General features: G+C 38.8%; 1 protein-coding gene across 1 annotated transcript in view; it reads right to left on the bottom strand.

Annotated features, from left to right (window-relative positions):
• Positions 1-22,460, bottom strand: part of ARHGEF3 (Rho guanine nucleotide exchange factor 3) — a 110,143-nt gene that overhangs the window by 3,715 nt on the left and 83,968 nt on the right. Inside the window, 8 exon segments of the mRNA XM_033071856.1 lie at positions 1,209-1,395; positions 2,451-2,621; positions 2,787-3,044; positions 4,382-4,458; positions 4,556-4,652; positions 4,880-4,942; positions 6,674-6,844; positions 11,635-11,742. Coding sequence (XP_032927747.1) covers positions 1,209-1,395; positions 2,451-2,621; positions 2,787-3,044; positions 4,382-4,458; positions 4,556-4,652; positions 4,880-4,942; positions 6,674-6,844; positions 11,635-11,742 — 1,132 coding nt within the window.

Below are 22,460 nucleotides of genomic sequence, written 5' to 3'. Positions count from 1 at the left end.
AGACACTCCAACTACTGGTGGAGCATGCACAACACAACACAGTGATGTAGATTTTAGGAATAGAAACTAGGAGGAGCTTTCCAGAAGATTCTCTACTAATAGGTATTAGCATACAGTGTATAAGTGGGATTTTTACCTTGGTTAATTTGGTGCAGAGGGAAGGGCCCTACCCATACACCCAGTCCATGTAACCTGGTCAGTATTGCTTACACTTTATATGAACCAAACCTCAATTGTACTGAATTACTTACTGCCAAAATTCTGTATATACTCAAATATATGTATCTAATACACTTTGATTGTATTAATTTATATACAATTGCTGCTATTAAAAATTTAACATTGGTGCTGAATTTAATTTTGTTTGATAAATTGGACAAATCAAAGAATCCATTTATAACAAGGTGTGTGGAGAAATTCTATTATCAATATAGTAAGCCTTGAGAAAGAATCAAAAAGAAACAACTTAGAACATAATAAACTGAAACACTAATCTTAAAGAAATTAGGATTTTAGTTAAAAGTTAAAAGAAACTGGGCTTGAGATAGTTACCTGAAACTAAAATAATTAATTGCCTGTCAATTTATGTTTGCTTAACTGTGCTTGCAATGGGAAAGGATGAAACTTGTAGTTAGGTCCAAAGAACACGAACAATTGCAACCAGAAACTCATTCTTTGCAAAACTGGAGTTGCCCCAAAAGCCATTTGTATTGTCATTAATAGAAAAGATCAGGACGAGGAAGACTGACCTTACTTCGTCCTTCTAAGACCCCTCCCCACAAAAACGACCCCAGACTTAATTCAAGAAGCCAACCACGCATCCTTAATAGCCATTCAAGCTAATTACCATAGGAAACAGGGAATGGGAGGGGCTGCTATTATGAATATGTATTTGTTTAAACCTTTTGTCAATAAATGGACTCTGTGACCACCTGTAATTTTGCAGTGTGTATTAGGGGGCTACCCCACACTGCTGCCCAGCGCTGAATAAACACACACTTTCTAACTTTAAAATGTTGGAGAGTCTTTTGCCCGTCAGAGTATCGGTATTAGACCAATACTCATATCTTGGTAAATCAAAACCAGCATGAAACAAAATTCAGTATGTTGGATGGGCAATGTTAGAGAGAACAATCTGATGTCACATTGGCAGGTATCTTAAGTTATGAAGACCCTACACGAGCAAATACAAGGAGTTGTTGTCATACTTCTCTCATTGTTGCTGAATGCTCCACGGATGGATCCACCCAGGCGCACCTCTCCATCCTGCAGGTCCTCCAGCACCAGCTCCCTGACGGGAATTGGCTGCCGGTACAGCTGGTAGCACAGCTGGTCATTGTGGGTCACGGCCCGAGTGATCACCAGCACCTCTTCGAAGAGGAAGACATGCAGCTTCTGTTAAAAGATCCATAGATAATACAGCATTATTCCTTTCTTGGAACGTCATTAAACCAAATGGAACAATGAAAGTTCACTGGAAAGATGAAAATGGCCAGCTTCTTCCTGCTAATTTGGTACTGAACTACCTGCCTGACCTTCATCAGGTGAAGTAGGAAACAGCACCTGTTTCATCTTTCCCTCTCAAGTGTGTGGTGAAAGAGGACCCTTCCACTGTATGCATAAACAAGCAGGTCCAGAGCTGAAAAAATGCACTGCTTTCTTTGTTGCTTTTTAGAATAAATTTTGCCCTAAGTTTAATCTACTTCCATAACTGTCGTGTCATACTTCCATCAGTGTCAGTAATGAAAAAAAATCTTTCATTCTGTGTCCATTCAAAAGTTCTAGTTAAATAGAAGTAAAATAAAAGAAATAATAGAACAGAAGAAAAATAGAAGTTGAATAGAATAAAATAGAATAAAAATTATATTTAACACTGAAGGGGAAAATCCAGGAAAGACTAAGTTCTCTTCTACTAATATAATATTTTTTTTCTTTTCTTTTTTTGCTTTTTAACTGAAAACTCAGATGGTGAAATTTATTAGTAATGCAGTGTCCCAGAGACTGGAATTCAAAGTAACAAATTTCTCTGGTCATTAAATTAACCTTGATCACAACAAAGATTCAAGTAAAGCATTGTGAATAAGCACAGCCTTTGACAAATTTAAAATTTGTTGGTACATTTCGTGTGTTCTTTATAGATGTTAATATCACATCTCTGAGACCAGGAATTTGGGTTTTTTTCCTGCAAGTATTGAAATTGATCAGATTTACAATTTATCCAGGATAATGTTAGGCTCCATAAGAGACAGAGATACATATAAGTCTTACTATCTCCCTATACAGATACTTAACTACTAACAAAAAAGATCAGCATTATATATATTAATATTTATCAACTTCCTATATATTAGAGAGTGCTGTTTCTCTATGTGTGCTCGCAGCTCTCTCAGCTGTCATGCAAAATGCAGATATCTTTCAAGGTTATTTATGACAAAATATTTATTTCTTACCACTCCCCTGTTGTTCTTCAGTTCCCCATGACAGCACACAGCACGTGAATTATCAATCAATGAATCCCTTTGGCCTTCTTCAAGATAAATAAGTCTCTCTTTGTAATACTGGCATTCAGATTCACCAGTCTTTATGTTGATTTCAGCCACAATGCCCTGAATTATATTTATCTGCAGAAACACAATGAAAACACATGAATTTTAATTACAGAGTCCAATATTCAGCTGTTGATATAAATATTTGCTTTTTTATATTTTATGTAGCATCCTCTAATTCACTAAAAAGGTAAAACTTCTATAATCTCCTAAAAGACCCCAAACCCAACAATAACTCACAGCTTCTTCCAGATGCTGTTGATCAGGGTGATCATTTGGTGTGTGCCTTAAAATTTCTCTGAGCAGCAGCGGGTATTTCACCAAGCGGCTTCTGGGGATGTCGAGGAAATTCCAAAGGTCCAGCTTGCGGCTGAAAGGAGACTCCAAGCAGCGCTGCAGGAAATCCTGTACTCTGTGATCCTGTTTCTTGTGATCCAGTAAAGCCTTGGCTGCCACTTGATTGCTGCAGTAGCTGTCATAGGAGTTCAGGCATGGAAGCTGAGGAAAGAATTAATTATTCTGTAGCTGAAGCAAAGCATGATTTCCTGCACTGAAAGGTTCATGTGATTCAGGACATCAGAATTCATGCTGAGACTCTCTTAGCTGGAGAGCTTATTGATGTAATGCCTCCAACAAATGTAACTTTTACAAGGGTCCTCAGACCATCTTATTTAAGCAATTTAGAAGTACTTGTTCATCACTCAGATCCTACAGGTCTCTGTTACTATTGCAAAGCATTATAAATATAAATTACTTAAGACTGAGCATTATTTAGTGCAGACAACACTTGAGCACAGAAGTCTGGCCTTAATTATGAATGGAAATAAAAGCCTAGAAATGAGCATTCCCAAACCTGGCCTTTTTCAGATCAGCAAATTTCTACAGTCAAACATCTATATCGCACTCAGGAGCCTTGACCAAACTAAGATGACAAAACTGCATATATATATATATAAATCTGAAAAAAATAACTTGTGTGTTGATTAGAGCAATATATACATTTATAAAACCTGTTGTATTAACACCCAAGTATGCAAAATCTTTGAAAAAAGGAAATTAGACTTGAATATATTTGAACCAAGTTCACTGATGATCAACACACATCAGAAAATATATTTTATTATATTTTATATTTTAAAGTAATTACTTTATGCAAAGAAAACAGAGATTATTTTGACATTTACAAATAATTTATCATTAACAATTTGCATTATATACATTACATAACACTTCCCTTGTTGACCATAGGTCACACTTTCATATAGAGCTGCTAAATATCATTACTTAATTCCTAAAATTTCAAGCCTTTTTTTCCCCTGCTGAATTTCATTACTTTCACTTACTTAAAAGTGTACTTCTCACATATCTAAAACCAAAAATAACTTTTTTTTATTACCATGAACAGTTTTATCAACAGAACTAACAAAAGCTGTTTTCAGTGTTTATGCTGTTGGATGCTAGGGAATGTGAACCTATCCACTTTATCTTTCATGAGGCAGCAACATCTCTCTTGTGTCCCTGTCTGACTTTCCAAGGAAAGCAGAGCAGGAAGAGGGGCAGATTCTTAAAGGACCTACATAAGAAAAACTCTAGTCTGGCTCTTGATTTTTATTTAAAATGCTCAACTCCTGAATAGCAAAAGCTTTTAAAAATATCCCAGTCTCAATCTTTTCATGGAAAATCCCTAAAAAGAAAAAATGTTCTATTGTGTCTCTAAATAGCTGTCTTACCTTTAAAAGTATTTTGATAATATCTTTTTGACACATTATAGGAGGGAAAAACCACATTACAGCTTCAAACTAAAATCCCAAAATTGATTATAAACTCTGCCTTACCCAACCCACGAGGATGTGGCCAACATGATCTGTTGATCCATCAGGTTTCCTGACTTCTTGAAGTCGCCTAAGAAGATCTAGAAGTGAATAGGAAAAAGAGAAACCTCACTTTAATAAACCTGAATTTAAATTTATGTGCTATAATTATGCAGAAAAAGACTATTTGAGTTTTACCTTCATGCAGAGGAATTAGAGAGTCCAGTGTTCCAAAAATTTGGTTCAACTCTCGCTCTGTCATTATGGAAAGCTTAAGCATTGGGTCATGATAAGCCTGAAAAGAAAACCAAACATTTGTGGTTTGTTCATTGAAAAATTAGTTACAGAATTTAGTGCACCCTTAAGTGTTTCAGAAAGAATGGGAAGACTGAAACATGCTTTGGATTTTTTCCTCTTTTACTGTCTTAGCAATTATAAAAACAAGGATTGTTTTAAATGTGTTATGAACCAATTAGTACTCTTTGTTGTGGTTTGGTTTTTGGTTTTGCTTTTTAAATATACCTTTTTTGCCAATTTCAGATCTTCTATCAAGTCTTCTTCTCCCTGGGAAAGTTCAAAGATAGCCTGTAAAAACAGACACAAATATTAGAAAATATCTTTATTTAATCTACGCTCCACTTCCTGGGTTGATGATATATTTTGAACAGCTATCTTAACACCATCTAACAGCACTTCTCTGCCAAATCTACAGAAATGAAGTAAGGCCTTACAGTATAACTACAGAATCAAGTGCATTGTTTTTTAAAACAGTTATACCAGAATGTTGATTGAAAGCTTTTCCCAAATAGACAAAGAATTTTTTTTCCAAAGGGATGTGTTCCCAGATGTAGAAAACTACTTTCATTGAGGTGTTTTGACTTGACTGTACCTTAACCACTTATACAACTGCTTGCACAGGAGTTTGTTGTGCTCCATTTTAACACATACAGTGGCAGAAGTTACAGGGGATTCTACTGAGTAGGACACAGATTTTACTTAAAGCATTTATTTGGTACTGAGCACTTTTATTTTGGTACCAATTCATTTTTTTGTTACAAAGGCTGAGCTCTAGTTAACTGTTGGCTGATGTTAGTTACTCCTCTCAAAGCACATTTGAGACTTCAAAACTGGCAGATTAAAAATAACACCACCCCAATTCACTGGTTTATCAAACTCCCATTGTTATTAACTTATTGCATAATTTCCTCCTTAAGCAGCAAGAGTTAAAGATATTTTGGGCTAGAATTCCTTGCTTTACAGTCAAGGCTTTCAACCAGTATAAATTCTGGAAGCCCATGGCCAGCTGGAGCAGATGGCTGGAGCTCATTGCTGCCAGGTTTGCCATGGTGCAGCTCATGGGCAGCAGGTCAGCTCGTCCCAGCAAAGGACACAGGATGGGAACAAACACACAGCAGAACCCTCCTGCTAAACCTGCTGGGATACAGCTCACCTATCTGGGTTGTACCAAGGATCCTGGCTCCTGCACCCAGACAGCAGTGACTGCTATATGCTGTGCAAACAATTTCTACAGTTTATTTTTCAGTAAGCTGCCTTTGAAGTTCTCAATTACAAATTTATTTCCTATGAATTCCTGTACAATGTTAAAATTTGCACAAGAAATGCTTGACACTACTGTTGTTTGATTTATGACTCAGTCCCTGAAATATTCTCAGGGAGATTGTTACAAGCTTTGTTGATACTGCTAGAAATTTCCTCAGGAAAAAAAAAATCCCTTGATTCTGAAGGAGCTATGTGTTGACTATAATGTGAACTATTTAAACTTTGTCTTGTCTGACACATTAAAGCCACCAGCACGCTTCTTTTTTGCTTTGGAAGACACATCTTTTGATCAGTGTGTCATCTTTCTAGCACTGGAAACTTCCTCAAAGACAGTCTTTTCCACAAGGGAAATGATGCTGCATTTTTGTGTGCCTGTATCACCTGATGAACACCTGTTCCTGGCACAGCGTGCTCATCTCACACTACCAGAGCAACAAAATGCAACACCAAAATATCAACCATGACTACAGAAAGTGTCAGAACATGTACACACATGCAGCCAACATATCTCAGTAACTTCAGGGTTGTTAAGGAAATACAATGAGCTGGTTTCTACAAATACATTAATCTAAAATGGCTTGAGTCATAAAGACTAGAGATGGAATTCTGCTTCTAGTGGAGGTGATGACACATTTTAATTGCAGGACCTCTTCAAGTGCTATCCCAATGCCTATGAGCATTCCCAACTCTACGCTTTAAAGGCAAATTTTGAACATGAGATTTGCGATTAAAAAATATCCATATCTATATTTATACCTCTTGCCGCTTGATTTCCTTGGATGTAAGCATGTGATTGACACAGACATCAAAGGTCTCACTCCACAGTTTGCTGTCTCTCCTCTTTGTGTTAGCAGGGGGCACATTTCGAGACCATGGCCGTGGGCTGAACAGGTCGGGGCGACTGTCGCTGCGGAAACTGATGGAGCGCTGGCAAGAGACAACAGGGTTTGTGTTGCCACAGTTTCACGTTACACCCTCACTTTTCCCATTGCTAAGGAATTCATATACATAGTTCAGTACAACAAACAAATGTTCTCTCGTTAGTTTTTACTTTGAACTTCAGAGCAACATTTAGTACTGGGAATGTAAGAGAAATTATTTTAACACGTGCTGTTGGAAGGGCAGGGCCTCCATTCCTGCACTGAACTCTGTCTGTGCAAAACTTCTACAATGCATTCGCATACAACAAGCACCAAGAGTGTACTACAGGGATAATGCAGCACACTGAACTAACAGAACTGATCAAATACAGACTTTCAATTCAGTGAACAGACAGGAATTACTCATACATTTCACATCTGCTTCACCAAAAATTTAATATAAATATCAGACCCTCTACCAGCGTGTACCAGCATCTCTATCTACTATGTGGTCTGGTCCTAAACTTCAATACAGCCAATTTCAATTTTAGGAGAGACTTGAGAGTTCTAATGCCTGTAAACTCTTAGAAGTATTCCAGGCTAAGGATGGATACTTTATTCTCTTACTATTCTATTTTGAAAAGGTTTCTTTTTTGCTTCATTATAATGAGAGGCTCCTTTTTGAGGTCATACCTCTGAAATGCTTAAACTATTTCACATAGTTGAAATACTCTACATTTTTATTGTTATTTAAAACCTGCCTTACATAACAAAATCATCTTTCAATTGCCTTGGGTAAGAATATTTAAAACAAAATAAATTCTCTCAATTTCCAGGTTGAAAGCAGCATATACAAAGGACAATATTTGAAATTCTTCTCTGAAGATAAGAGTTCATTAAATGCAAACGGAGCCTACAAATACTATGTTTTTACCATATCAGAAGACATGATATAAATAAAAAACCTGTCACAGAAGCCATTCTGAGTTGTACTTGGAATTGTTAAAGACCTCAACAATAAACACATACATGCCTTCCAAAACTCTGCAAGTCAGGTGCTACTCTTTCTTCAAGAGTTAAGGAGATACAGAAACACATGTGAAATTACATGCTTAATTTACACTTGTTATAATGACTTGTTAAACTGAAATTAGGCAGAGTTTTAGGAAAAGTGACCTTTCATATGCACTGACAGAATGCTCCTCTCTGCTGCAGGAGAACACTCCATATAATTCTCCACAGCCCTAAACTGTCCTCATTGGGCAGAAAGGGCACAAAGATGCTAAAAAGACTCAAAATTAACCAAATTTCCCAAAATCCTGCTTGTTTAGCATCCTTGCTACCTAGAAACAATAAGTATAATTTATTTCTGTAATACATCAGCCTTTTCATTAGCCACACAAAGTGTACCTTGCTTAATAAGGGACACAGGACTGAGGTTATTTATTAGTGGAATAGAGCCCTTAACTGAAGTTTTGCCAAAAATTTCTAAAAACAAGTTTGAAGATACTCTGATGCTATCTTTGCTTTGTACTTGTCAAGAAGGAAAAATTAAAAGGAAAAACAATCAGTCATGTGATTGAGTCCCATGAAGGAACTGCAGGAATGTCAAAAGAGCATTTCTACATCTAGAATCTTTTAAAAATATTTCCCTGGTTTCTGGCTTCCTTAAAAAACATATCCCACACACTGTTTAAAAATTACGGCCCTGTGGGATGATTAAAATTTTCATATAATTCCAAAAACTAAAGGAGCTGGGGAAAAATCCATCCACAACCTCTCATTTTGTTTACCATATTTCTCTGGTTGCAATAGATTTTCCTTGTTGTTTTAAGACTGTTTCTTGAAGGGTCTCTGTGTTACCAATGTTAATTAATGCAATTAACAACCCTTAATTAGAGCTGCAGTAAAGCAAACAACTTCATGTACTGGGCAAAGGCCACTACTGATCAAAGCCCTGGCATTCAGAACTGATGATAAAAAACATTTTCTTCTTGAAGATTTTTAGAAATTTTTGGTGTCCTAAGATAGATAAAAGTAATTTGGACTCCCTGCTTAAATTCAAGACACACTGAAAAATGAGAACTGAAGTCGCAGAGGAAGCCAGCCAGACTCCAATTTCTTTCTTCAGCATCAGCTGGAGTTCTTTTTCTGATCCTATTTTCTGCTTTAAGCCAAACTGCACAGCTGTGAGTAAGACCAGGCACATCATCATAATCATTAGTCTAGCTTGATGGAAACTGAAAATACAGCTCTGAAATAAACTGGATTCCCAGGTGGATTAACAAGTAAAAATACCTGCCTAGCATTAGGCATCCTGCAGCTACACAGAGCGTAGCTGGCAGGACACTCTGTTAGATGAAGCTAACAGCATTTTATTAGTCAGCTGGTATACACTGCCCTACATGACAGGAACAGAATGACTACAAATAGTCAATAACAAAAGCAAACAAAGAAACAAAAAGGCCCAGAAAGAAAACCTGAAAGACTTCAAATAGTTTTACTTGGAATCCTTATGAAAAAAGTATTGAAAATAAGTGGAAAATTGGAATAAAGTGAAGTATACGCAAAGAAATCAAATACTTCTGTAATCAATAAAATATGCAAAACATGAAAAGTTGCTAAGAATATATCTTTAAAATACTACACAAATCCCAGAGAGAAATATTTCTCTTCATGCTGCATGCTGAAAGTCCATTAATGTAAAATGGAAGTCACATGTACAGAGGTAAGGAAAATTATATACATTAAGCATTTTTTTTCCACTCTTACATGTATCTTCCATTTAGAAGAATGTCTAAGAAGGTTTGTTTGAAATGCCATAAAAAAATCTCAGAATTTTCTAATTCCTTTTACTGATGCTATTGGAGTGGTCTTTTTTAGATGGATGTTCTGTTAATTTTGTTTCATTTTCTTTCAGGGGAAGAAGTTGTTTGTTGCATGTTGTGATGATGACAGTAGTTTTCTCCATTTTCCAGACACAGAACATCTAGCAGCAATGCAAGAAGAAACATGGGTTTTGACTGAAATAACAATGAAGATACATAAAAGTTCACCCAGTAAGAAAACTAACAATTTTTTCTTTTTTTTACAGGAGATCACACAATGAAAAGAAACCTACACTGTTCTCAAGATACAGTGACAGCTACGTCAAAACATAATAAAGTGAAATAGCTGTATGTACTTCCCAGAATGTTTCTAAGTAATGCCAAGTGAGACACCTGAGCACAAGGTCAGTCTTTTTTTGTCCCTGCTCTGTAGCTATTGAGGAAATCAGATAAGAAGTCAATTTACAGCTAGGACATCACCAGCAGGATCTAGAAAACATAGAAGCTGATTTCTCAACCCATCTCCTTCAAGCACATAGAGGGGATGGTATAAGTAACATCACTGTTTAATCTGCTAATTAAATACATTCTTATGGTCAGTACGAACAGAGCAAAATTACTGCCTGCACCAGTAGGACTTAAAACAAAGCCACTATTTTCCCTCCTATTTTGACAAAATTTACCCTGAAATACATCCATAAAGCTCTCATTTCGGGAAGCTGCTACTGCATACATGAAAGGAGAGTTGTTTTGGTTAGTCTGAAACAACTTTATTAAACACAATATTGTTCTGGACACTGCACTGTGCAGCCCCAGGGGCTTTCACTGCAGAACAATAGCACAGGTACCTAAATAAGGCAACAGCTGCCTAAGGCTGTGGAAGGGGAAGCACCCACTCAGCAGCAGTTTAGCCAAAAGTGAAATCCTTTTCCACACTCCTCACAACTGGAACTGATGTTGGGCCAGGTTCCCCTGGAGGCAGACTCTGCAGGAGAGTCACAGAGCCCAGGGGATACGGGGAGCTCTGCTCCAGTCACGCAGACCACACCTGCACCGAGCCAGGCTGGGGGTGCAAAGCTGCTCTTTCAACATCACAGGAACCAAAGACAGGAAAATCAATGTCAGAAAACCCTGTAATATCCATTTTCTAGGTAATTACAGCTACAGAAAAATGGAGTTCTTTCCCATGACTTTTTATTTCTCAAAAGACTCTGAAGTTTTATTTCTTTCTTCCTTAACAGGTGACTTCAGTAAAGCTCTAATTTAGGTGATTTTGATTAAGGAACATTTCTAACACATTCAAGTTACTTTTACAGTTTCTCTCGAAGAAATTAAGCTTGTTAAATAAATTTCTTTAGATCTTTTACATGACTTCTTACATAAACTCTTTTAAAGAGGGAGCAGTGCTGCAGCTCCCAGCTGTCACTGCAATTAGGAGTTGAGCACCCCAATGCTTTGCCATCTCTAGGTCTGAAGGCACAAATGTTTTATAAACTAAAGTTTCATTAGTCTCCAAGTATGTTCAGTATTACACACCTAATCTGTAACATAGAAACTGGATTTAAAATTTGTTTGCCCTTTATTAGTTTTCATCATCACCTTTGGAAAATGACTTGGCAATTTCAGATTGTTCACTATGTCTTGTTTAGGTAAAGCCAAATTTCACTCTACAGGAGGAAATTTAGCAGTCCCACCTGACCAACTATACCATAAATAACATTTTCAAAGAAACCAACCAACATTAAGAGAAAGCATTATGGAATATTCTCTTCATCAAATTTTAAAAGCAACCATAGTCCTTCAGTAAACAATTTTTATATGCTACAGGTGCAATAGTTTTCCTACCAGTAAGTGAAAAACATTCATTATCTGGATAGAGAAGTGGTTTTTTCGAGGTGAGAGTTGAGAGCTTTAAGCTGAATGACCTTGTGGTGCCAAGGTGCCTAAGCCAGTTTGGTAGAGGGTGTCCATGTGCATCCCTGCTCCCAGGAAGGCTGGAAGGAGCCGCAGCAGAAATTGCTGCCATTACCTGCAGGGTCTGGCTGAAGCGCTTCAGAGGGGTGGCTCGCACCGGAGGGATGAGGTTGGCCAGGGATGTGACTCTGGAAAGAGGCTTGACCCGTTTGTTGCTGGGCTCCTGCAGCACAGGGAAGAGGAGGGAGAGGAAAACAAGTCAGGGGAGCGTGAGCATAATCAGATAAACACTGCTAACAGTTCTGCTGGTTTTTCTAAGAAAGCTTTTGTAGCAAGAGTGTTTGCAAACCTGGTCTATAATTAGGGCAGTAAATAAACAAAAGCAGTTTCAAATGCTGACAGTGACAGATTGCTCTTGGCTGGTACATACAGGTCCTGGAAAAAGCTGAAAAATACAATGATGAAGAAGCTGGCATGGCCAGGAACAGGGGAAAGGAGGTAAAGAAAGAGGAAATTATTTTATTATTTTAACTCATTCTTACCAGACAAATTTTCAGTAGTGTTCTGCAGCTAATGCATGTTCTGATAATCTTCTCACTGAAAAGAATACTTTCAAATATAAACTATTCTGTTTGTGCCTTTGCTTCTGGCACTGTCAACATGTGACTCTATTCTGTTAAATTAATTTTCTATTTTAGTATTATTTTTATAATTTTATATTAATTTTATATAATATATAATTTAGACAGAAATCTCTAACTCTTATTGTCTTCAAATGCATGTTCTTATGAAAATACTCACATATACAGGCAAACACATTAATAACATGCTTACATACACTTATTTTTTACATAGAATATAAAGGAAAATTAAACAAAATCTACCACAAACACTCAATTCAATGTTGTTCTTTTCATATATATTTTAACAGCACAAAGCACTCAAAGTAATGTATAACCAAAACAATATGCTAATTGTCCTGCAGATACATATTTTTAAAAAATTAACAGAAATCATAACACAGAAAAAAGCGATTATAAATTCATAAAAACAGAACAGTTACCCTTGGCTTCCTAACCTCCATCTGACATTTAATGGATCTCGAACAGCACATGCAAAAGGCAACAGAAAAAGTGCCAAACCTTCCAAGTGAAGTTAAAAACCCCATCCAACACCATATTTCAAGGGCATTCTAAAGCAGTTCATCTTTCTTTTGCAGCCGTGCTTATAAAGTTTGTGTAGGTTTGCTATGCCTCCAATTGTCTGTACATAGCTTTAAGAAAATGAAGCATGCCTATTATCCTTTTCTTCAGAAATATAAATCCTTCTGGAAATAATGCGGATTTGTCATCCTTCTTGATACCAAATAATAATAAATCTCAGCAGCAATGATCACCATCTGCATTACTGGCAAGAAAAATTCTCTTCCATTAGTGCAGCAACAGAGGAAAGGTGAGAAGCAGCTACATATTTAATTTACTTCTCAGCAGGCAGACCTGGAAATCCAAAAAAGCCAGCTGAGATGAGCGACAGAGTGTTTAACCCTCTAGCAAAAATAATGTATTCCATCACACATGACACCTGGCAGTAAAGAACTATAGCAGTCTAAAGCAAGTTAAATCCTTATCTCCATCAGTGCACTTTCATAACCCTTCCTTTTCAGCAACCATGTCTTTGAGGCAGTTTTCAGACTGAGCATTTTCTACGTCATTGCAGCACCACTCACGTACTCCTCTCCAGCAGCAGCAGCATCCCACCCCCTCCCCCACTCCCAAAAAAAGAGGAAAAATCTTTGAGATTCCAGTGCAATTCTTCTGTAACTGGGGGCACAAGCATGAGGTGTTTCTGGTTTCTGATTATTGCAAGTGCTGGTGCCCAGAGCACAGCCCAAGGCAGGGCCATGGTCAGGAATGGTGCTGCACTGCAGTGCAGGACAGGAGCCCTGGCTGGGCAGGGCCATGCCAGCAGCACAGCTTGTGCCAGCAGCTCTGCCTCAGCAGCACAGGGCACAGGCATCAGTACCCAGCCCAATACTAAAACCTGGAAATGAACATTGCATGGACTTTCCAGGAGATAGGGAGAGGAAGATTAGCACTGATAGAAATTATTTATGCCTGCATCCCTTCTGGTATCCATTGCCCCTACTCATGTCAAGGAGGAAAGAGCTAAGGCAGTATAATTTTTACTAATGTTCATGTTGCAAAACCTCACTGAAAACAAAAACTGATTTTAAAGATGTACTCAAGCAGAGTTTCAGTTACAACCAAACACCATTAAGATCTTTTGGAACCTCTTGCTGTGAGCCACTAGAGGCCAGCTGTTCTCCCAGCAGGCAAAGCCAGGTCAGATAACTGCAGTCCCCTTCTGTGTCAGCACTCCACCTTCAACTCCTCATGCAATCTACCATTTTCTGATTTCACATGGAAAATTCTGACCAGAATTCTGAACAGTTAAATACACAGCCAAATTTAGAATTCAATTTTATGGAAAGAAATCAGCATTATTGTACTTCAGATAACTTCAGAAGCCTGAGACCTCACACCTTTACCAAGGAGCTCTGAAAGAAAATCTTGTTAATGATAAGTTCTTAAGTATGAGAAAAGCTTTTCTGAATACTTCCAGCATTATTTTCCCCTTCATTAGAAACTGAGTGGTAGGTTAAGATACTGAGCTGGAAGTGGAAACACATCAAATCTTAGTGTTGCAGGTGTCATTTTATTCAGAGAAGCCTCATAACAAAAGTCGTCAGCACCGAGTCACCCTTTCTACTGTAGAAAAATGGCGTTTGTACAAATAAGGCTTTGACTGCACAATGAAAATATAGCACTACCAGAGCAATTCCAAAACTGTCAGACAGTATTACTGAAACAGCTGCACATTTGATCACAGGATTCCTGCTGTGCTGTCTGCATCCATTCTGCCTCTGCCTTCCCTTTCATCAGCACCCTCATTCTCAAGCTGTGTCACCTCTCCTAACCAGAACTGCAGAAAAGCTGAACAAACTACTGAGGCCAACAATCTGGACAGGGTAAAATTCCACAGTCAAGGGCAACTTCTGAGCAGGTGGGTGTTTTTCTCACCAAGGACTGTGTTTGTCACAGCCACCAAAACAAATGGAAAGAGGAGACTGCGTGAACTGTTCTACTTTACCCAGAATCTGCACTTGCACACTAGTCCAATGTGTTCATTATTTCACTAATTTGTCTCTGAAAACTCTCCCATTTTCCAGTTAACCAAAAGTCCCACAGCCACAAAATCCTTTGAGGTACGAATGTTCAGCTGTGTCTGCCCAGCTTGAGGAGGCTCCAGTGAGGTCACACTGCACTGGCAGAATGAACATCAGACTCCAGGTCTGCACTCTGAGTGTCCCCAGAAGAACCAGAGCTGCCAAAGTCATCACTCTGCTCTCCTCCTGCCTCCCCCCTCACAGCTCAGGGAACTCGGAGGGGATCAAGAGAGAGGATTTAGAGGCTGGATCCATTTGCAACAACCATCACCTGTCCAGACGGGGAACAGGGCCAAGTTATGACAAAAAATTCAGAAGTTACAATGTGCTGTCTGACCTTTTAAAGCCATTATGATTGGTACTTTTTAAAAAAACTTACTTCAGAGTTTTGAAACTATTGCATGTTAGACTGTATTTTCAGAGTCATGAAGGCTTGCCAAAGCAATACGGGAAGTAAGTTTCAAAAAAAAGACCCAGACTACAGTTTGGCAGAGTTTCCAAAATGTGGAACTGGTATATGTGAACAAGTAACATTAATCTGACAGGGCTTTAAATTTGATATAAGGCTAAATTAAGCTGAGGAAAACATGAGTGCAGGAACTTCAAAGGCTGAACAGTCAAGTGAAGTCAAATTAATACCTGACTAGGCTAGAACAATGAGCAGATGGCTGTTGGAGGGAGCTGTAAATTTGAACTCAAAGATTACTTTGGTAACATTTGAATTCAGAGAAAAAAAATTAAGCTGCAAATACCCTGAACACATGCAGCCTCAGAAAGAACTTGAAACTCTGAACAAACTGATAAAAGAGGCAAATCCATATCCAAAACATGGATGGTTCTGAAAACCAGACAATGGACATGTCAAACATCTATGTCCTTCTTAGTACATTTTTCTAATATACTTTCCTAGAGAATTAATAGGAAGAAAAACTAATCACCATAGCATAATCAGTGATTATCACCAATTTAAGATGAGAAGCTATCAGACAAGAAGTTTCAAAGATGCCATGCTCCTAATTAGGCATGAAGGACACAGTGCTTCCAATTGCTTCTTCATTCTAATTTACTCTTTATGTACAGGTACAATTGTACCTCCAGTATCTTCTATATATTAAACCCTAACCCAATGGTTTAGACTACTTAGTAAGCAAGGAAAGCTCTATCTTTTAATGTATAACTCTCAAAAAATGACCCTTCTGCTGTGGACAGCAGGAAAAGGTAGCATTCAGCTCTAACTGCAGCATTAGTGGGAAGCCACACTGAGAAGACCAACAGCTGCTAGCTCCCTTTTCAGTAAAATTTAAGTCTTTTTGCCTTGCAGAACTGAGTGACATCTTGCTGTATAAACTGTGATATGGTCTTTTCAAAATCACAACATCCTGATGAAAAGGTAACTTTTGTATCATCATTTTGGGTTTGACGCACAGACCCAAACACAGATTAAAAACCTGAATCTTGGCACACAGCACCTGCTCCCAGGGCAAGCTGAACATTCAAACAGCCATGGAAGTGTGTCACAGCAGAAGATCCTGTGAAGAATTAGGTACTCAGCTGCAATGCATTGACAACTAAGTTCATGCTATTAGTGAAACTGGCGCCTAATAATTGGTTATATTTTATCCAAGAACACACCACACATATGAAAGCTCCTAGGAAGCTATTTAGGGGAAGAAGGCAATACTTTGGTGCTCTTCATCAGCAAATTAAAACAACCCCTCTTTTACTAGTATATGTAAAGAATGGAATAGTCCCAAAGTTAAAAGCAGAGTGAGTTAAACCCATTTAACTGTATCAATCAGTTTTTGATACATTATCATTCAAGACCACCCACACTTAATTATCGCACTTCGGTCGATAAATTACTCTAGCAAAAGACTGCTTTTCATTTCCTAACAAACAGAAAGCAAGGAAACAAAAAGAATGAGGCCAGATTCCCTCCATATTGCCCTAAGAACATCAGAACCAATGACCTGGATAACACATGCTGAATAGCAGTCTAGGTGCCATAGAAAAGGTCTTCACTTGCTCCAGTACCTCACTCCAAAATTCTTCCACTCTGTGCCCCCTCAAGGGCTTAGCCACTGATTTCCTGCCAGCGAAGAGCAAATTATGTTCACTGCTGCTATGATTGTTTTTCCACCTGACTCTCCCATCTCTTATCAGCAGCTTCAACAACAGCCTCCATGCTGGAGGCCTGGTGCTGAATCCGACAAACAAGGGAAAATGTTTCCCTCAGGGGCCATTATTCCTGTGTCTGCACTACTGTGACCAGGATATTGTGTTGATTTTTCTGATTGTATTTAAAAGCAACTCAACAAGAGGAACTTACAGAGGTTTTTACCCAGCCCAGAAAATAAGAGCTATGTGAAAACTGGTACAGAAACTTAGCATGTTAGAATAGCAGAACTTATCCTGTTTACCTTTAACCTCCAAAGGCCAACTGACCTTCTCTCAACCCACACACAAAGTGGCTGAAATTGCCAATACCTTTAAGAATCTCAATTTACTAGACTTCAGCAAGTTCTGAGACATTTGAAACAGTAATTCTGGATTTAAGGTAGCTACCTTGCTTAACATTTTATTAAAAACATGCTGGCTACCTTTTTTCCTTCTTTGATGTGAATCAGGACAAACAGATATCCAATGCATTCATTCTGTGCTCTGGTAGCATTCATTAGGGAAAAATGTTTCAACTTAAATTAGTCTCAAGTGTGTTAAAGAGCAATAAATGGAAGACACTATAAAGTGAAACAGTACAGTAACCTTTGTTTCAAACCTAATTCACAAGCAGTGCCAGTAAACTCAAACAGAACCACTGTGTTTCAGATTTCATGTAACTGGCTATATTTCCATACACCTTAAAGGTTTCCATACTTTAAAGGTTATTATTTTTTAGTCAACTTTATAAGGGTAAGTCAACATTTGTCATGGCAGGAAGCCCAACAATATTATTTTTGTTAGTCTGCTACTAGTTAAATTGGCCTCAGATTAAACAGCTCTAATAAATGTCCCCAAAACTTGGAGTTTAATATAAAAACCCCCACATTCAAGCTCTGTTCCACAGGATGTTATCAGTATTTAACCTTCAGCAGAACAAAAAACAAAACAAAAAAGGTTAAAATAGAAAAAAAACCAAACTATGTTACAACAGTCCTTAACACAGCAAACACTTAAACCTAAAAATAAATTAAACCAAACATCTCAAGTTTTATGTACCTTCAGAGTGAAGCAAGTCTAAAACCAGAACAACATTTTCAATTGATTTTGGCACTAAAAGACTGGGGTTTTATACTAAAACAGCAGAGAATTTGCCTTTGCTTCATAGGATCTTAGAAAGATTCTAATTGGAAAATTATAGAACATTGTTTCTTCTAGAACTGAGGAGTATGGTCAAGAAAAACAAAGTAGGTGACTCTAAGGCAGTTCTATGTACACTTCAGTGTTGTACAAAGATAACTAAATCATCCACAAGTCCATACTAAAACCTGGGAGAGGCACCCCACTACCAAAACTGCCAGCACCTCAAGGAGAATTTATTAAGCAATTTTAGTAAATTGACACAAAGGCAACTTGCTGATATAATAAAGTGTGTGCATTGGTGATTTTCCTTGAAATCCATAAGGTCCCATGCACCACCTGCACTCCCTGATGGCAGCAGGAAGAGATTTGCTCCTTCTCTGTCAGTCTCCTCAAAACCAGCAAGCAAGCAAAGGAAAATCCAGAGACATTTTGTTTTAATCACAGCATTACAAAGAAAAGAACCTGAAATGATAGCTGGGCTACAACGAAGAGCCATTTAGGGAAGTGGTGAAATATTCCTGGTCAAACACAACAGTGAAGTTTGCACTATGTTATCCCACCATGTGTGAATCAAAGACTGGCTCCTGCTGCACACAGGTTGCCCTTGTTGGTCACCACCCTCGGGATCTCGGATTTCATTTGCCATAGGCAGGACGGAACTACTCAAATGTCAGCAGCATAAGGACAAGTGGCATCCAGCAACCTTGACTGATCGTTCATTTGTTTGCAATACCCAGAAATCAATACATCTACCAGGAGTTAGGAAATGAAGGCAAATTAACAGAAAAACCTCACACTGAGGTGAATTAACACAAGCAACAGAAACCCTGAAAAACCCAGACAACCAATGTAGAGTTGATTAAATTCTGCATTTCCTCTCATTAGAAGCTGCTTGTTCTGGCAATCTAAGAAAGACCTTTTCCATTCTGGAACTGACTGGATATTAACCTGTACTGCCAATTAACCAGCAGATATACAGTGATTTACTGAATGGAAAAATAAAGACAAGCTGTTTGTTTCACACTGCCATTAAACAGAACAGATCAGTAATTCCAAGTGCAGGGGTTGGACACATTTCCAGCTACACAGCGCATGAACTTACCTGAAATATGTCTAAACTGCAACTAGCTAATATTTCATTAAGATGAAATACATACATTTAGGAAGATCAAAGAAAACTCATGACTTGGAGTTTATCTCATAATCTTTTGGCCCCTCTCCCTCTGGCTCCACGCCTGGTTCTCCTGTTAATGATGTGCCATGGCCTAGAGGCTGGTGGGTTCTCCTTCACATTCCCCATGCCAAATAAACTCAGTCCCGAGCACCAGGCAGCCCAGAGCTCCTGCACACCAGTGCTGGGAGGATGGCAGGAGACAACAAAAGACAGGCTGTAAACAGCCCTGACTTCAAGACCAAGATTCTGCACTGTAAGAGCTGTAAGCAGACACACAACATACTGCAGATGCAAAGGAATTCTGTGCCCCCATTGTAATTTTCAGAGCCTAAATCCAGGTACTGTCCTGGAGCCTGTGTGGGAGGACAGGACATCCTCACTCTGAGGAACTGGCAAGTTCCGTCCCATGACTTCACATTCACACCTTTAAACCTCAGCCTGGGGCTGTGAATGCTCATTCTCAATGCTGCCCACCCAGTCTGGGTGTTGGCTTTAGAAAGGGTGATAAGGGAGTTGCTTTAACACCCGAAACACAGAAAATGGAATTTCTCATTGGGCTTTTTATAACTTACAGTAAGCAAGTTTCAAATTTCCCTAATTGTTTCTATTTTTGAATTACAAAAAAGTCGGGAAGAGCCCAACACCTCTGTACAGTCCATACCTAGAATTGTACTACAGGATTTTGTGTAGGGCATGTAATGATGCAAGTAAAGACTTTATAGTACTTGCCACATTATCTCAGGTACTGCAATGTTTTGCTGCCCTTAAACTGCATTTTAAAAGAACTATGATAACTGGACTTGGGCTAGGACAATAGCTTTTTATCAGAATCCGGATTTTAGTGTTTAGGTATATTTTGGAAATTTCATTTGTCATTGTTTTGTGACTGTGCAACTTTACAGAGAGTTTATGCCAAGAGAGCTGGCATAGCTTAAAGAAAGAACCAGAAGCAGAAAACATCACTTCTCTTTTCTGCCACTGACTTGTTCCTCAAAACAGCTATACAGCAGAATTCTGTTCTAATCCAAACATACCAACATTTATGCAGAATTAATTATTAAAAAGAACCTTCACATGTTAATAACTGGAATGAAACTGGCGTTTGCAAAGACAGAACGGGCAGCCCGGGCACGGGAGGGCTCTCCTGCAGTAACACACAGCTGTGGTAGAAGGCGCCCAACAGCTTTAATTCCCCTTGTAAATACTAAAAACTGAAAGAATAGCTTAATGTTTTAGAGCTTAAGGATTTTTTTTCCCCGTACAGATTTCAGAGAAACAGGTTGCAATACACCAATCCTTATAATGCCTTTCTCAAAAAGAGTAGCTTTTATTTCTGCTTTCTTAATCAATTTTTTGGAGTGGTGGGTGGTCTTACCCTCCTAAGACAGGATGTTTAAAAGTTTCCTTTTCAAACTCTGGAATCCCATCCTATGCTCAGAAAACAGCTCGAAAACATAAGGGTACGTTTTCTTATTCGTATAAAACACAAGCTGTTGGGACGTTGTAATTTTGATTGATCACATCTGTTACTCAATACTTCCTCACGCTCCTGGCTTTCACTGAGTGTTTTTCTTTGGAATTTGATTATAATCAAGCTGCTCTTCCTAACAGTAAAAGAGCAACCAACACTCCAGCTCTTCAGATCTGACAATTCTATTAATTCACAAAAAAATCCCTTCATGCAGTAAAGGCTAAAACCATGTTTCATTAACATAATCATCAATATAAGGAGTACCCTTGAGAAAAACATTTAGTACCTAACAGCTTGTGTTTTCCATAGATGCATACACACACACACACAAACTCAGGGTGTTATTTTTCAAAAACATGTAGCTGAAAAGAATTCCACTTTCCTTAACCTTAATAATTACACCTCTTATGTAAACGTACACTGAAAAGCAAGAGTGCAGCATCATGTCAGTTCTTAGCTTAAGTATCACGATTAAATAAGGTCACTGGTCTTATGTTACTTTTACTTTAGACCTATTCAAGTGGGGAGGTAATTAATCTTTGATGGAAGTGTATTAAATGGAATCAACTTAATAAGCTGTCTTCAAGTTACTCAGCAAACAAGATTAATAAAGAAACTATATATTTAAGTAATAAAAACTTTCAAATAAATGTTCTTCCTCCAGAACAGTCAGAATCCTTAATGTCACTGGTTTTTTACTAAACACAAAGCAACATTAACCTAAAGTATCAAATATTGAAGTTTTTCACAAACATTGCTGAATTTGAGTTAGTGAATAAGATTTTTAATGTCATTTGAAAGGCTTCCAAGCTTTCTACGAAATAGAGCAGTCAATCTGCTGATAGGGGAGGATTTTCAGTTAAGCGTACATCAAATTAATTTTTTGTTTATTGTGATGAAGAAAAGACAATTAATGTAAATGACGTCTTGAAGCTGATGCTCTAAGACACCGTTTTACTGATTCCCTTCCAGTTCCTACCTAAGTTTAACAGTTTGTAAGTAATGCTTAGTCCTGGAATAAAACACAACTAAATCTCTTTAAGCTACTTATGTAAAACACGTACGTCTCAATCAGCTATTTTAAAGATTCATTTTCCTAAAGCGACAGATGACAAAAATCTAGATTGCTTCTTGCTTTATTCCAAAAGAAAGGCGAATACCTAGAGAAGGCAGTAAAGGATGGCTAAACAAAATGGGTATCTATACACTGCAGCCTGTTCTCAAAGCACGTACTTTTATCCAAAGCAATATAGGACACAAAATAAAGAAAAATGAAGTTGCAACCGTGTTAGCAGTACCTCGGTCTCTTTAGCCGGGCTGGTCACCGTCTGCGCCTCCAAGGCGAAATTGGCTCTCTTGGCGGACAGGTAGAAGGGATAATCCTTGGCCACCATGGCGGAGCGGGGGCTCGGCGGGCAGCGGGGCCGTGCCCGGCCCCCGGCAGCTGTGGTTGAGCTGAGCTGAACTGAGCCGAGCTGAACTGAGCTGAGCCGAGCAGAGCTGAGCCCAGCCCCGGCCCGCGGCTCGGAGCGCCCGGATCCCGCGGCCGCCCGGCGCCAACTGCGGCAGCGCAGCGGCACGGCCGGGGCGGGCCGGGCTGGGCCGGGGGCCGGGCTGGGCTGGGCGGGGCCCGAGCCCCTCACACCCCTCGGCTCCACAGCCCCGGAGCCGCCCCGCTGTCGCTGCCCTCGGCCTCGCCGAGCGTCCCCGGTGTCGCTCCGCAGCACGAACAGCACGGACGCGTTAGCCGTGACTGCCCGCAGCGGGACT

The sequence above is a fragment of the Catharus ustulatus genome, chromosome 13 (genome assembly GCF_009819885.2).
Source record: "Catharus ustulatus isolate bCatUst1 chromosome 13, bCatUst1.pri.v2, whole genome shotgun sequence".
Classification (NCBI taxonomy): domain Eukaryota; kingdom Metazoa; phylum Chordata; class Aves; order Passeriformes; family Turdidae; genus Catharus; species Catharus ustulatus.
The sequence above is the reverse complement of the archived record's forward strand: the minus strand, read 5'-3'. Positions and strand labels throughout refer to the sequence as shown.